Consider the following 17,520-nt stretch of genomic DNA (forward strand, 5'->3'; position numbering starts at 1 on the left):
AAATTGAATTCATATAAAGACTCATTTATATTACTAATTTGAAATATAATTTTTATGAACATGTTATCTATGTGAATCAAGATCTACCTGGGTGCATAGTTAAAATTGATATGCTAAAAAAGTAAAAAATAAAGTAAAATAAAATTGAGATGCTATAGATTTTAAGAATACAGCAAGATCTGAACAAATGACTTCAACAAAATATTAAAAGTTGTGCTATATCCAATAGAGTTCTGGATCCATTAATAGGACAGTAAATTCAGTGTTTTATAGAGATTTGTCTTTGTGGATCCATTTCAGGTTGAATAGATACTTGTAGTTGGAGTACCAAACTCTTTTCCATTTAAATATTTCTAAAGGCAAATAGAAGAAAACCATTTCGTTGTAATCCAATAATTTTTATTATCATAAAGAGAAAATTAACAATCAAATAATAAAATCTTTAAACAAGTCATTTATGTAAGAAAAGCTTCTTCTCTCCTAAAAGAAAACGTATCTGTGTCACCAAAATACAATTACAGGTCATATCAGTTTGCCACATATTCAATCAGTTTTCATTTGCATGGTCCCAGCAGTACAATTTCTCCCACAATAGAATATATTCTACTGTAAGGAGTAGCTTCTCATAGGCAGAATGAAAATATATAGTAAGACCTAGTACCTTTTTATTTCAACTTGCTGAATATGTTTTCAGAATTCCATTAAGCAGCTAGAATACTTTAATTATCAATTAATCAGAAGTCAAAAATATTTATAGACATAAAATTATCAAATTTAAAGAAATAGTAATGCTTTTACTATTAGAATGCAAATCAGAAACAGTTTGGTTCCTCTGAACTCCATTGAAAATGCTTTTTCATGTGGCTCTTTCAGCTAGCATTATGCTAAATACTTCAAAGAATAGCATAAGCAATAAAAACAGTGAGAACTCCCAGTAAGACAAATTAACTGTGTAGGGGATGTGAAGATCATATGGATTAATTTTCCATTTGACTAAATTTGCATTTATTGTAGTAGAATTAAATGTGCATAAATTTCACTCTCATAGTTGCATAGTGTCCTTTGCATTGAATTTTGGAATTCACAATTTATTTTTTATTATGCTTTGGGGTTAATTTTTCCTATGGGAACATATCTTAAATATAATAGCACTAAGTAGAAAAATATGTTTTTAGCAAATACTTTTTGCAAACAGAGCTATTGTGCAAATTAATAAGAATTTCAAATGTATCTTAACATATAGTGACCTGATATTTTCAAAACATATTATACACTACATTGCAATGCCAATAAACTAGTTATGATTTTAGATAGATGATTTTAGAAGTGGAACAAAATAAAAATAAACTGTTGGGACTTCATCAAAATAAAACACATCTGCACAGTGAAGGAAACAATCAACAAAACCAAAAGGCAACTTATAGAAAGGGAGAAGATATTTGCAAATGGCATATCTGAGAAAGGGTTAGTGTCCAAAATATATAAAGAGCTTATACAACTCAACACTCAAAAAATAATTTTAAAAATGTGCAGAATATATGAATAGACATTTTTCCAAAGAAGACATACAGATGGCCAGCAGACACATGAAAAGATGCTCAACATCACTGATCATCAGGGAAATACAAATCAAAACTACAATATAGCTTCATATCCATCAGAATGGCTAAAATCAACAACACAAGAAACAACAGGTATTGGCAAGGAAATGGAGACAGGGGAACCCTCTCACACTGTTGGTGGGAATGCAAACGGGTGCAGCCACTCTAGAAAATTGTATGGAAGTTCCTAAAAAAGTTCAAAATAGAACTATTCTATGATCCAGCAGTTGCACTATCGGTATTTACCTAAAGAATACGAAATACTAATTTAGAGGGATACATGCACCCTGATGTTTATAGCAGGATTATCTATAATAGCCAAATAATGGAAACAGCCCAAATCAAAGAAGCTGTGGTATATATATATGCAATGGAATATTACTCAGTCATAAAATAACAAAATCTTGCATTTGCTACAACATGAAAGGAGCCAGAGTCTAACGCTAAGAGAAATAATTCAGTCAGAGAAAGACAAATACCATATGATTTCACTCATGTATGGAATTTAAGAACAAAACCAATGAGCAAAGGGAGAAAAGAGAGAGAGACAAACCAAGAAACATATTTTTAACTATGGTTACCAGAGGGAAGGTGGATGGAAGGAGGAGTGAAATAGGTGAAAGGGATTAAGGAGTGTACTTCTGATGAGCAGTGGGTGTTGTATAGAAGTGGATGAATCGCTATATCGTACACCTGAATATTAACTAACTGGAATTTAGAAAAAATTTTCAAAAAAAATCTCTACCTTGAAATATCAAAATAAAAGTAAAAAATATTTAAAAGAACAGATTTTGGCATCAAATATATGAGGCTTATAAAAGTAGTTTTACTTAATCATTCTAAACCAGCACAGCATATCTGTAAGCACTGAGCCCTGTCACTTGTACACACTCAGCATGTGATCATGATCATTGCTATTGTTGTATTTTGTGACTTGCACTTCAATATACAGAATATAGAACAAATACTATTATGTTGCATTAATAATTAAATTTAATTTGTGCATCTATTCTTCCTCTTTATATTTTTCACATATAAAGGAAAAGGTAAGTTATTTGAATATACATATGATCAAATTAAAGTATTTACCCAGAGCTGATGGTGCACAGGTTCCTCCATTTTGGCAGTAGTTGCTACAATGATTGACTTCACATCTGTCTCCTGAGTAACTCGGCCAACAGTGACACCTCAAGTCACCCTTCTCATTTAAAATGCATCTTCCTCCATTTTCACAAGTCAATTTGCAGGAATCATCTGGTTATAAGAAGAAACAACCAAATTAGAAGAAACACGCAAATTAGCATGCTATTCATTCGGTAGAATAAGCACAATTCACATATACATGAAATATCAGGATTTTATTTTTTTTCATAAAATTCTCCAAATAAATACCTCAATATAAAAGTAGAAGAAACAAAATACTATTAAATGCTGTCTGAAAACAGGGATATTGATTTTAAGTAGTCTTGAATAGTGAATACAAATGCTGACTTAATTTTTATTCTTCTTTAGGCTTAAAGAATTTTAACCATTTCTTGTGTTTATTAAAACATTAGACAACAAAACCAACTGAAACTTCCTAAAAATAAAATATTTTCCAATCAATACATTTTCTTTAAGATAGAAGTAAACATGGCCTATTTTTAGAACTGTTTGATATTAAACCGAACTAAAATATGTAGGATAAATTTATGGTGCACATATAGTATATATATTATATATAACAATGCAACTTACAGTATAGAGAATACATTCTTTGATATACATCCTTATTAATTATGTATAAACAATTCAGAACTAAAAGTCACTTAGGTTTGGTATAAGATATTGATAAAAGATTGTTAGAAACATTTCCATATGTAAAATTTCCCTATGGAAAATGATTGGCACAATCTGTCTACTTCATACATTTTGGATGAGGGTAAGAAAGGATGGTCATTCCTTGAGGTTGCAAAATTATCCTTAAAATATCATGAGTTCAGTTGGTCTGGAATAATTTTTTAGGTTATGTGCATTGACATGGACTTACTCCATTAGAAATACTGCTTTTACTTAGGGCAGGACGTGATGCCCAATGGAACACAAAAGGCTGAGAATATTGTAAGAAGCATTCTGTTCTAGAATATACCTTCTATTAAAGCCATGCCTTTTTTATAGTTAAATAGAGAAAAATCAAAACAGCCTGTATTCTTTATTCAAGATCCATTGGCCCACACATAGCAAAAACTTTAATATATCACTACAATAATCACAAAAGCAGCTTAAAGAGCCTTAGTGACTTCAAATAGAAAAAATGACTCGAATATCATATCCACTGCCATAAATAGAGACTATTTATCAGCAGTACCAGACAACTCTAAAACTTGCTCATTTCAAAGCAGAGTTGAATACAGACATTAAATTCTCAAGAAAGATCTCAAGTGGAAATATACACTTGCTTAGTTTAAAATTCACCCAAACATTTCCAAATCATTCAGCATAAAGTATCCTGATTGGAGTTGTGAATGTAAACAGTGAAGATAAATATTTAAGGCATTATGATCGCAGTTAAGATTATTGTGGGGGAGTTCATTTTCATCTGTAAATGTCCTATGTAAACTACACAGCTATTCAAAATCTCTACATGTTAGGACATGTGCATTTCTACAATATGCCTCATGAGTTTCGAGAAATTTTAAAATAGAACACAGCTTGATGAAATAGAGTGGAGTTTCAAAACCTAACTGTAAGAGTTCTATAATGAAAAAGAAGGCTGCTTTTGTCAATAACTAAATCACCCCCAGAAGCCAAGCTCCAGCAATTATAATCAACTATAGGAAAGAACAGGTGAATACTTCTCCAAGAATGAGTAGCATTTGAATTTCAAATTTCTTACACGAAGATTAAAAATATTCAGTGTCTCATCATTTAACAATAGCAGCTAGATAAAGGCAAGTAATTATAAAGAGCAGAAAAACTTGGCTACATCAAATGTTAATGTCAAGAAAAAATTAATTGGCATTTATCTACACCAATCAATAGTTCTGAAACCTACTTATTTATATTCCTCGCTGAGGTGGTCCAAGCTGTCTGCTGCCAACGTACATATTCATAGAGGCCAATGTGAATATTTTTTAACACTCTGATTATTTAAAATATAAGATTTTCTTCTAAATTACAAAATGAACTTTTGGGAAGTTTCTGTAATAGTGCCTCTCACTCAAATCTGAAATAGTAAAACTGAAATTGCTCAAAAAGTTTTAGATCTTGGATATGTGTACATTTAGACAAACATGGTTTCTCATTCCAAACATAAAACTATAAGGTTTGATGAATAAATATAGCAAAAAACTTGTTTCATTTTCTTATCTACTGAAGGATAGATTTATCTTCAAGGGCTGTGTGTCTACTTTTTCCAAAGTATTGTGGTAGGCAGTTTATATATGTTATTTCTGGTCTTTTCAGTGACTCTGGACATTGGTGATAGGGGTGTACTACATGATGGTTAAGAGTATAGAATGCCTGGGTTCACCTTGGGGTGCCACCATTATTATGTAATGTTAGACAATCAGTTGAGCCTCTCCATGCTTCAGTTTTCTTATCTGTAAAAATAGGAGCAATGAAAATACTATCATAGGGGATTTGAGGGGATTAAATACAACAATATACATATACTTACATTATGCCTTGCTCATAAGCCTTCAGATTATTTGTTATTATTAACAAGTCATAGTAATATTTATTGTTAATCTAATTTTACACAAAAGAAGCTGAGACTAGGGGAGGACAGGGCCAAACAAATTAATTAATTAATCGAGCTCTACCTCAGATCTCCCCCAGGCCAACATCTTCCTGTGTATTTTTTTGGATTATTAGCTAAATAAATCTGGGTTTTTAGGTAAATAATTTATCCTAAGCAAAGAAGAAAAAAGGAAAGTTATGTAGAAGAGATATTAATGTCTAGTTATAATGGAAAAACAACAAAAACTGTAGGCAACCTGACCATAAAAATAACACTGATAACATCTGAGTTAATATAAAAGTCACATTGGCGGCGGCATCAATAGAATAATTCTGGTCAGAATCCCCATCTCTCTCATGGGTCTCTCCCAGCTAAACGATAGTATAAGTAGACACAGTACATAGTGGTGGGGGGAGCTGTGAAATCACTGGTTATGAGTGTGTGGAACTAGTAAAAATGCGGCACATCATCTAACATGGAGAATGCTATTATAAAGGATCTATTTCTGAGAGGTTAAGGAGAATACATGGCCACACATAGTTTACCTGCATAACCATGTCAGAGCAGAGAGTGAAAAATGTGCGTAATAACATTTGAAAATATCTATTTAATTCTCTTATTTGATCATCATAGTTAAGATCACACTTTGGTTGGAAAGATAATCAATAAGGAGAAAGGGTGCATTCTGGTGCCAGTGACAGATCCCTTTTCGAGAACTGGGATGAAAGTACTCATCCAAAAGACCAATCATGATTCACAATTAGCTTTCTGTTAAGAAATTACCGACCTGGTCACCCACAACAGTGTTTCACACGTGCTACAGATTAACTAAAATAAATGACTGCCTATTTTCTTTTTTTAACTTTTTTTTTCTTTTAAGATTTTATTTATTTATTTTTCTTTTTTTTAATTTTTTTTTATTTGTGATAGTCACAGATAGATAGAGAGAGAGAGAGAGAGAGAGGCAGAGACATAGGCGGATGGAGAAGCAGGCTCTATGCACCGGGAGCCCGACGTGGGATTCGATCCCCGGTCTCCAGGATCGCGCCCTGGGCCAAATGCAGGCGCTAAACCGCTGCGCCACCCAGGGATCCCTTGCCTATTTTCTTTACATGCTTTACTTTCATGCCTTTTTAGCTCCTCTGTCTCAATGTTCTGATCCCTCATTCCCACGTAATCTGAATCCCCTCTGTCTTTGCAGACCTCATCCTAGAGTCATATTCTATAGAAACCTGTAATCAATTCTCTATTTGGATGATTATCTGAATCCCTTTATTAAAAAGATTTTATTTATTTATTCATGAGAGACAGAGACAGAGACATAGGCAAGGGAGAAGCAGGCTCCCTGTTGGGAGCCTGATGTGGGTCTGGATTCCAGGACTCTGGGATCACGACCTGAGCCAAAGGTAGATGCTCAACCACTGAGCCACCCAGGTGCCCCTGAATTCTTTTAATAGTTTTAACTCTGTCTCTTCTGTGCCAGGTATCACTATTCACACAAATACCTAGTGGTGTTTAAGTCATTCATCATATCATCTTTGTGACCTCTTCAGCTTTGCATATCCAGTGCTTAAAGAATATATATTAAATGAAGGCATTGTGATAGTTTAACACACTTTGAGTCTTAGAAAGGTAGAAGTCTTTGGATTGCATGTAACTCTCAGTAGAGAGCAATGAGAAAATGATACAGGGGTAGAGATGCTAACTAAGGGCAAGGACACAATTTTCATGTAAAGAGTTTATTCTAACCAAGAAAAATACTGCAGGTAGAAAGTCCTGCTATGAAGAGATCCAAAGTGTATCTCACTGGAAAAATGTGACCCTCAAGGGATTTTAGAGCCTTGTGTTTTTGTCTGTCATCATAAAATTTAGTGTTGATTTTCTTTTCTCTTAATAGTAATTTGCTTTTCCATTATGGCTAATGTCTTGATTATTAGGGAACTACTTGTCATCTACCTGGATAATGAAGAGATAGAGGTCCCTTCTTTCTCATTTCTCATCAAAATCAATTTTGGCTTTTGATTTTTGTTATTTTATTTTTTGATTTGCTATTTAATACTTATAAGCTTCTGAAATAATGTTTCGCTTTCTTAAATGTTTGTTAATGTAGCTTCTAAAATATGAGCTCTAGAATGAAGAAATCTTGTCAGTTTTATTTATAAAGTAGTCCTTAGTTTCTAAATTAGTGCTATGTTTTGTTCATAAGCCCTCAAAATATTTGTGTTAGTAGTAGTATGTATTGTGAATCAAATTTTATGCAGAAGAAAGTACAACTTAGTTTCTTATTATAAGTTTTAAATTTGTGTTTGGTGCAAGAAAGTTGCTCACTATGAACTTGATGAATGAATAAAGGATTTTAAGATTGGGTTTAAACTTGTAAGGAAATGGCATCTTTTATCTTCACCGATAAAGAGCTATATAAAAATATCTTGATTTGGTGAGTGACTTCAAAGTTCTTAATCTAGTCTTAAATGCATAGTAAGTGCTCAGTGTAGCTTTGTGAATAAATGTATAATAAACTGATAGGAATTCATCATCAGAGACAGTAGTTTACGCAGGTATTCAAGAACTGATAGTATCAAGGCAGCTATGTTGACGATTGAGTGGCTAATTCTGTTTGTTTTCAAAAGGTGTGAAAATATACCATACAAATTAAGTCATTATTTACAGCATAATGACGTTTACCCACCTAATAGGCTGTCATCATTGCAAGTACCATTAATCAAATATTTGCCTTCTGGGCACACACAGGTGGCTCCGAAAGGATTCAGCAAACACAGGAAGTCACATACTAAGTCCAAGCATGGATTAGGCACTGATTAAAACAAAGGATAACAAGGAAACACATGACTATAAGTACAATAATTTTCAGAAGCATAAAACTCAACAAGGTGAAAGGATGCATTAACAATGTTGCAACGAAATCATCAAATCCCTGCTGAGTGTATCTCATTTCAGTGTCAAACTGTTCTCCTTTATAGATAAAGAGAAATTACTACCCAACACTCATAATTAACAGGGGATTTATGCCGATTTACACTTCCAACAAGAGAGAAGAAATTATGAAAACAGATACTTTTTCACTCTTCCATCTGACTTATTTTTGATAAAAGTGTTGGTCTGAGATAACAAAGCATAGTTTGGGTCTATGTAAAAAGAAGTAAAGTCAGCTGTAGTCTCTGGGGGACCTACTCCTCATCTTAGGGAGTTTCAGAACTGTTGAACAGACAGAAACAACTTCCCCCTCGTATTTACAAAGGTTTGAAATACATATGTACTTGTCTGTTCAAAACACAAACAAAAGAGAGGACTCTTTTTTATAAAACCCACGTTTAACATGGTTTCCTTTCCATCAGGTTGTAGTCTGAGTGCATGTAAATGTCTGGCACATTTATTTTTGTCTAAATTTCTACCCAATTAGCATTCTGTGCAGTCATAACTGTTCCTGTAGCTCTTCTAGAAGAATCTGTCATTAGGACAAAACATAAATGTCACCTAGGCAGTGAAATGGTGACTGTGAGAGTGGCTTTGACTCAGGATCACTACTCAAATACCTATTGTATTCAGGGCAGAGTTTCATTTATTTACATAGTTTTTATGGAGGTGGTAATATTTGACTATGAAAAAGAACCAAACACAACTAGAGGATGACAGAGAGTGTCCTCATATTAATCTTGGAACTAAATATGTCAGATCATTGGTGAAGAGCAACAAGAGTTTGGATAGGATTTCAGGAAGTTCTTAGGGGGAGATCTGTTTTAATCTGTTTCCAAAACTGATTTGGATAAATATCACTTGTTACCTTTCCAGTAGTTGCACCGAATGAGGTTAAGTCTCTCTTTATTTGCCATAAAAAATTATCAATAAATCTTAAAGTTTCTTGAAGTGTAAACTCACATATAGAAACAGATTATTAGAATTTCAGTCACATTTTTTTTAATTTGTTCTTTAATGTTTTTGATAGTTGTGTTTGAGACAGATATTTCAAGATAATTGCATCAATAACATTCCTTTCTAGTAGGGAAAGTAACAATAAAAATAATAAACAATCAGAGAAAATATAACCCTTGAAAGCAGTAGTCCTCAGTTGCTTTTAAAGATGGAATGTTGATGCTATGGTTATTCCTTGTTATCAGAAACAAGAGTCAAAACGGCTAATGACCTGCATCATTTATGTAGACTCGGGTTTTATTAAAAATTTTAGAAAAACAGAATGAGACTTTTTTTAATAACCAAGTCAATTCTAGTTTGAAGAAAACACAGTCAAATGCAAAATAAACTTTAGTATTATTTACATATTGATTTTGGTGATTAAAAAATCTGGTGATATCAAAATTAAAGTTACTTAACTTACAGGGCTAAGTATTGAAATAGTTAAAATATTATAAAATACTGTTTTTTTTGTCAAAAACAGTATCGAATATACTTACAGTCTAGTTGTTTATAGCGATGAGATATCAAAACACCTTTTGTTTTATCAATATCTAAAGCTAGGTATTCTACTGAACCATGGCCAAACTTTTGTACTCGAAATACACCATTTTTAGGTCCTGCTCCATATATGTAATCTTCAAAGACATCAATCCTATGTGGATGTAACAAGCCTAGAATTTTTAAAATGTGGAGTTATAAAAGTTGCAATGTAAATAAGTGCTCAGACTTAAAACCAAGTTTATTCAAGATCATGTAGAAAATCTTACTACTGTTTAAAAAAACTTTAAGAATTATAATATTTTTTGATATTAGATGTAAAGTTGTTAGAATTAATTTCTTTGCAGTAGGAATATGTGAAATACTAAACATATCACTCACAACATAAAAATCATTTCCATCATCACTTTAGCCATCTGCACCATCACAAAACATTTGCTGGAGGCTTACTATATGCAGAGTAATCTCTGCTATACACTTTGCAGACAAAAGAAAAGCTACAGGCCAGCCTTATCCATTGCACACAAACAGGCAGTTCACAAAATTCTGAATTGTGTTCTAGATCAAATTAATGATCAAATTAGACTGCCTGAATGAAAAAGAAAAGAAAAAAAAAAACATTATCATTGTCTGTTTTAGAAATGGGATAAAGAAAGCAAACTAGCAAATGGTAATGATGCATATGACTAGTTTGGCTAATGATGGTAGAGGCCATCATTTTTCTTATTTTAAGAAATGACTGTTATTGTAAGAGATTTTCATGAAAAAGAATAATTAACCTAACCTTTGACACTGAGATGTGTAACAAGTAAAATAACATTTATAGTTATTATCTAGAGGTTGTGAAACATAAAGTGCCTTTTAAAAACTTATACATGTTTCTTCAATGTCCTTAAGCTGAAACAGGTCAACTGTATTGTAATCTATTCTAGTAATGTGGAATTTTTTTTTTTTTTCCATCTAGGGTCATCATATGAAAAACACACGTTGGGTAAAGGCACAATGAAAGTTCATTTTAATTATTTTTCTTTCAACTTCTCTGCTCTGTTAAAAAAACATGAAGCAAAGCTATATTCAGTATATGTAATATGTAGATACAAAAACTTCAAGTACATATTATAAACAACTTGTGGTGAATAAATGAAGAGACTGTGATAAGGAAGAGCAAGAAAGACAGAGGGAAAGGAATTAGATTCAGCAGAAAGAACTGAGATTGCCAGGCAAAGCAGGTGTGAGACATGAGTGGGAGAAATTGAGAATAAAAGACAGAGGTGGGGATAAAAAAAGGGTACCAGCTAAAGAAGAGCACAAGTAGATTCTGCTCTCCCTGGAGGTGAGGTAAGTTATTTTTACACACTGCTTTTCACTTGGATGTAGGATTGTTACAATGATGTTTTATTATACACAGTAATTCAATTCCACTTGCTACCACTGAATTTGAAACAAAAACTTGTGTTCAGAGGCACTAATCTTGAACACTTGAATGTCCTGCTCAGAATATAATATCTATAGAAGGAACAGAATGAATATTTTCTGAATCTGGGAAGCTATGGACCATGTTTGTCCTATGCTAAGGAAATTCTGGACTGGCCTCTTTGTTACCTTAGTAGGAATGAAAATTATATAATCTATAGTAAGAGCAACCATTTAAAAAGAAAAAGAATTCGAGGAAATTGAGAATGTAAAGCTTTCATATTTATATTTATGTGCCATTACTTAACATTCTCAATAATAATTAAAAGATGAAACAAGAGCACTTCACAAACCTTGTTTGCTACTGATGGAGACTACTGAATCAGAGCCATCATACAGAACACTGCCAATAACAGAAAGCTCCAGGTCAGCCCAGTATATTCGTTCACTAAAATGATCCACAGCCAGACCTGCAAAATCAATACATGAGGACAAATAACAAAAATAAAGTTGAAATTATTTAAAATTACTCTTCTGCTTCTTAATGTATGATTATGATTGATGTTTTTCTTCAAGTATTAAAGAAATTACCCAGTCTATGTCATGGTACTGTAAAAAGAAAAGAATGAAACAATTACTCCTTATGTGCAATATATGTGTATAGCTTACATAGAGTTTAATAGGCTGTAGTAAAAACTACTTCACATAGGAAAAGCTACCCTTACTATCTTCTCTTTCCGCACTTACTGGTCTCTTAATTACAGGTGTTTTCTAAAAACTTTTCCATGATATTTTAGTTTTTATCTTTATAGTACATACAGAATTCACCATTTAAATAACTTATCCAACTAATTTGCTGTAATTAGTTATATTTTGAGTATCTTCATGAAGATATACTACTCAGAATAAAAAAGGTTCATGGGCTTCACCATAAGATATTTTCACCCATTTGGAATTGGCCTATGGTGTTGTGAGCCACCTGTGTGCATTCTGAAGTTTAAATTGGTTAAAAAATGATGGTCACGGTAGGGAAGAATGAATGGCAAATTCCTTACTTAAGGTTCTAGTTGTGCTTAAAGTGTTTACTCTAATCATTAATTTTCTCTGAGACTGCTTGTCTTTATTTTTATCATCAGTGAATAACAATGGGCTAAAATAAGAGGTGGTAAAAAAAATCATGTTTTTCTACTTATTTTTTTACTTTTTTAAAGTTTTATAATGTGATTATATCTAGACAGTATCTTCTTACAAAAATATCATTGACATAAAGGATATCTTAAGTAAATTTCCTTCAATATAGAACAGTAAGATCTACAACACATAAATTCTACATCTTCACTGCTGTAGATATCTAATTTTTATGACATAGCTAGTCTTTTATATATGATGTATTTCGTATTAAAAAACAGTATAATGAAATCAAAATACCTTTGGCAGCTGAAAGTAAAATGGCTTTCCCAATCAGAGCATTCAATAATAACTGAGATATACCTCCATGGCAAGGCAACTGAATGGGAAGTGTTTTTGAATTTGTACTAATTGGATTCCTGTATAGGTAGGTCCAAGATTTAACAATCAGAAGGAAAAAACAAAAAACAAAAAAAGCAACACACACAAAACCCAACTCACAGTGAAGATCATTTGAGAATCATTTTTTACTTAGGTATGTAGATCTAGCCCAAATATAATCAAATTAAATACAGATATCGCTCCTCAAATATAATATAAAGATTTACTATGTCCAATCAGTCCCTGAGAAATGACTGCACAATCAAAACAAGTGGTCCATGTTTTACTAGTTTCCACTCAATGAATAATTTGCTATTTGGAGTCATATTAGGGGTTATGATTTTACTTTTTTATGAATAATTATGGGTAAACATGAACCATAGAATGACCCAGTTTCCTGCTGACACCCATTATTTTTCAAAACAGTTGTCTAAGCAGTATTGAAAACACTTTCCTTTCTCTTTCACCAATGTATAGAGTAAAGAAGTAGATTAAAATAAGCTGACCCCAAAACTGATCTTTACATTTGGATATTAATATTGTTAACTGTAGAAAAAAAGAAAACAAAGGACATGCCACACAGTCTAATTACCAATATTGTTTCTTGAGATTCGACAGCAGTAAAAAAGTTCTCAAAAGTGTAATATATTGCCTTCTTGGTCTTGACTTGTCTAAGATATACCCATTTTTATCAGCTCTGGTCACATATTGTACTATTGGATGGAATTACACCTAGATAAAAATTATATAACAAAACTTTCAGATGAGTGGGATTTATATTCCAAAAAATCCACAAATCGATGATTTTGATTTTTCCTTAAGCCCTTTAATAAAAGAGATAGTCTTTTAAATTAAAAAGTTAATAAAGGATTCAACTAACTTTTCTTGTTATAGAGTTGGGAGTGAAGTTTATATGAAAGAACAAGTTCATTTCTACCTTTAAAATATCACATCTCCTTTTTGTCTTTAATAAAGTACCAATAATAAAACAGAAAAAAATCAATTCCCAAGACAGTAATTTTTAGCTGAACTGGGAATGATGAATATTTGGAACTAAGTCTGTGTAAGTACAGGAAATTTAAAATAAAGTGCCATTTGTGCTAATCAAGCATTATGGGATCACAATTTGGAAGACTTTTAAAAGATAAAGACACAGACTCACTAAGTTAGGAATGTATAATAAATAATAAAATAATAAAGACGCTAGTCATGTAGGCATTTTCTTAACATCTCTCATGATATCTAGACTATTATACATTTTAGCTATTTTTTAAATCTCCCTTTCGTTGAACTCTGAAAATTTCCAAGATCTTCCCTCTAGTTTCCTAATTTCCACTCTGGTCTTGAAAGAAAGAGAAAGAAAGAGGAAGGAAGGAAGGAAGGAAGGAAGGAAGGAAGGAAGGAAGGAAGGAAGGAAGGAAGGGAGGGAGGGAGGGAGGGAGGGAGGGAGGGAGGAGGGAGGAAGGAAGGAAGGAAGAGCCAGAGAAAGAAAGAGAAGGAAGAAGAGAGAGGAAGGAAGGAAAGAAAAAGAAAATATTAAAGCAAAATCTTATGAGAAATGACCAGAATACCAATGTGATATTTAAGAAAGAAGACTTGGAGAGAGTAATAAATTATAATCACTGTATTTTCAGAAACAGAGAAAAATATTACATATATTCTGTGTTAAAGGAAAGTGAAGATTTGTAAGGTCATATTAACCAGCAAGTGTGCACTATCATATTCTTGATTTAAAAGGTGATAAAAAGAGTCCAAAAACTGAAAATATTTGCCTCTATGTCAAATTTATTTTTAAAAAATTCTTAGAAATATTTTTTGGGATAGGTTGCCTACTTAAAGTCTTGGATTCCCAACTAAAGTTATATACACACACATACAAATACCCTTATTTGTGTGTTAGTGAAATAAATGTATCCAGGAGTTCCAAAATAGTTCTAAGTTTTGTTTTATTTTATTTTATTTAAATTCAATCAATTAACATATAGTGTATTATTAGTTTCAGAGATAAAGTTCAGTGATTCATCAGTTACATATAAAACCCAGTGCCCATTACTTTAAGTGCACTCCTTACGGTTCATCACCCAGTTACTCCATCCCCCCACGCTCCTCTCCAGTAACCCTCAGTTTGTTTCCTATAGTTAAGAGTCTCATGGTTTGTTTCCTTCTCTGATTTCGTCTTATTTTATTTTCCCCTCCCTTCCCCTATGATCTTTTGGTTTTTATCCATTTTATTTCATTAGAGACCTTTTGTTGTCTGAGGAAAAAGAATCTGCAATCAATAATTATAACTGGTGCGGGGACAAGGTGTACTTTAATCTCTCAAAAATTGCCAAGATTTGGCAACATAAATAAGCTAAAGGCAACATAAATAAGCTTATAGGTATAAAATAATGGGCTATTTAAATCAAACTTGTAATCTTATATGTTCTCTTACTGGAGGAAGAACTGGAAAGTGTCCTTACCTGACACATCATTCATTAATCCAATATACATTCATAAGACACTTCTCTTGTACTATACACTGTCAAGCACTAGGTACGTGGTAAAGAACAAAATAGATCATGTTCCTAATCTCATGGAGCATGCTACTCAACCACCACACAACTGATTGAATCAGAAGATAAATTATGCTTTTTGTTTTTAATATAATGTCTAATAAAATAAACAAGTGTGCCATTTGTCAAAAGGGGCTATAAAACCATACCATGGGTTAGAGTGTTAAAAATTGTAAGCATTCATCTCTTCATTCATTCAATACATAATTATTCTTAGGCACACAACTAATTATGGGCACTATAATATTCTTCAGTGTACATAAGAATACGAGTAATGGTTTTGATTTAAGTTGTTCATGGTCTTATTGGGTACATAGAATATAAAGAGTTCATGTTCTACTATGTCATTAAAGCAATAGATGATGAAGTATCAACTAGGAGATAATAAGTGCTATGAAAGCCCAGAGAATTGAGCTTTTCTCATCATTATTTTGGAAAGTATGTAAGGGCAGTGCTGGTAGGGAGCAAACACAGGGCAAGCTAAGTGGTGGGCTAACTATTCAGTCGGATAGTACAATTTTAACCCTGAAATACAAAGGGGTTACCTAAAGAGACAGAGATAAGTTCACATCTATTCCTATTGCTATTCATTCTTGTGGATATGATCTTTACCCAATTAAAATACAGAGTATAATCAAATGTACTGCATCTCTGTGCATGTGTTCATTCATGAATTCATAAGTGAAAGGTAGCATTTCCAATGAATGAAAAATATAAAGAATAACATATTACACATGGAAGGAAACAAAGGTGTTATTACAGTTACTGATTTCAATATAATAACCTTGGAGTCAGGGCAAATATTTATAAACATATACCAATAAAAGAGAGAAAAAATAGGTACAAACAAGTCTTATGATATTTCTCAGAAGACAGAAGTAATGAACTTAATTCCATAGAAGGATATCCCTAGGATACATGAACATAAGTACACATGCCTCTCTACATATAATGTTTATATATACATATAGATGCAGAAAAATGACTAACTTATTGCCAATTCTTCATAACTTTCTAGTTATATGCTATTTATAAAATCTAAACTATCTATTATTTACTAAAGTTCTCATAAGAATTGTTCTTGACTCATTTTTATAGCAATAACATTTAGCGTGACAATACTCAGGAGTTATGAATCACTGTAAAGATAACATTGGGAGATGTTTATGCCTGATGGAATAAAATCCTGCTTAGGAATACAAAACCAGCATTTCCAATATTAAGAATGTCACCTATTAAGCAGAGAGGTATTAAAGTAATAGATTTTTATATATGGCTTGTGGATTTTTAAGAATATTACAGATTTCTTTTTTTTTTATATTTTATTTATTTATGATAGTCACACAGAGAGAGAGGGAGAGGCAGAGACATAGGCAGAGGGAGAAGCAGGCTCCATGCACCAGGAGCCTGACATGGGACTCGATCCCGGGTCTCCAGGATCGCACCCTGGGCCAAAGGCAGGCGCTAAACTGCTGCGCCACCCAGGGTTCCCAATATTACATAATTCTAATTGATATACAAGGAGAAAATGAATCAAACTAACAAAATATACTAAATCATATTCTGAAATGTGAATAAAAATAATTATCAGTGCTAGGGAGTTATGGTGGGCATTATGTGGAATAATATGAGGCTTTAGCATAATACATAGCACATTGTTTTTTGACATTTATTCTTAGTCTGTCAGGTATTAAAGGAATTATATTAATTTATATTGGTTTTAGCATCTGATTGTTACAAATTCTCTATAAGGTAAATATTCTCATATATATTTTACAGATAAGAAATTTGATGCTCAAAAGTCTATACAGGCTGCTCAGCTTTAACTCAAGCCTATATAAATGGAAGGCTTGTGCTCTTTCTGCTACTTTATATTTTTTCTGTAAGTCCTATAATAATATACCCAGGAAAGTGCACGTCTTTCTTTTGAAACTCTTCCTTCAGCTAATGTGACACTGAATTCTGTTGCTTTGTTCCAATTGTGCCAACACTTTGTAGTCTTCAGTTCTGAGTGTGACTCTTCTAAATATAAGCATCCCACAAAATTCTACCCTAAGAAGCCCCTTTGTTTTCTCCTCCCTTGTCCATCTTCACAATTCCAACAGCTTTAAATATCAGCTTTCTTTACTAATTCCCCAAACCTTAAACTTGAACCCCAGCTTTAGGCTCTAGAACTACAGTTTTCAATTATCTGTGAAACCTTCATCTGACTGACTCAGCTGCAACATTTGCCTGTGACCAACAGCACCACAGTCTGCTCAAGTGTCACCTTTTTGAGGTTCCACTCTAA

General features: G+C 32.6%; 1 protein-coding gene across 10 annotated transcripts in view; it reads right to left on the bottom strand.

Annotated features, from left to right (window-relative positions):
- LRP1B (LDL receptor related protein 1B) overlaps window positions 1-17,520 on the bottom strand; it is a 1,828,472-nt gene that overhangs the window by 84,762 nt on the left and 1,726,190 nt on the right. For 9 of the 10 annotated variants that reach the window (XM_077861563.1, XM_077861564.1, XM_077861559.1 and 6 more), the window contains 4 exons: window positions 11,520-11,636; window positions 9,753-9,926; window positions 8,012-8,137; window positions 2,691-2,855 (listed from right to left, as the gene is read on the bottom strand). In XM_077861563.1, coding sequence (XP_077717689.1) covers window positions 2,691-2,855; window positions 8,012-8,137; window positions 9,753-9,926; window positions 11,520-11,636 — 582 coding nt within the window. Of the gene's footprint in view, window positions 1-2,690; window positions 2,856-4,558; window positions 5,183-8,011; window positions 8,138-9,752; window positions 9,927-11,519; window positions 11,637-17,520 lie in introns of those variants that run through there. The other variant, XM_077861568.1, reaches the window with a different exon arrangement.

This window comes from Canis aureus, chromosome 20 (genome assembly GCF_053574225.1).
Source record: "Canis aureus isolate CA01 chromosome 20, VMU_Caureus_v.1.0, whole genome shotgun sequence".
Taxonomy (NCBI): Eukaryota; Metazoa; Chordata; class Mammalia; order Carnivora; family Canidae; genus Canis; species Canis aureus.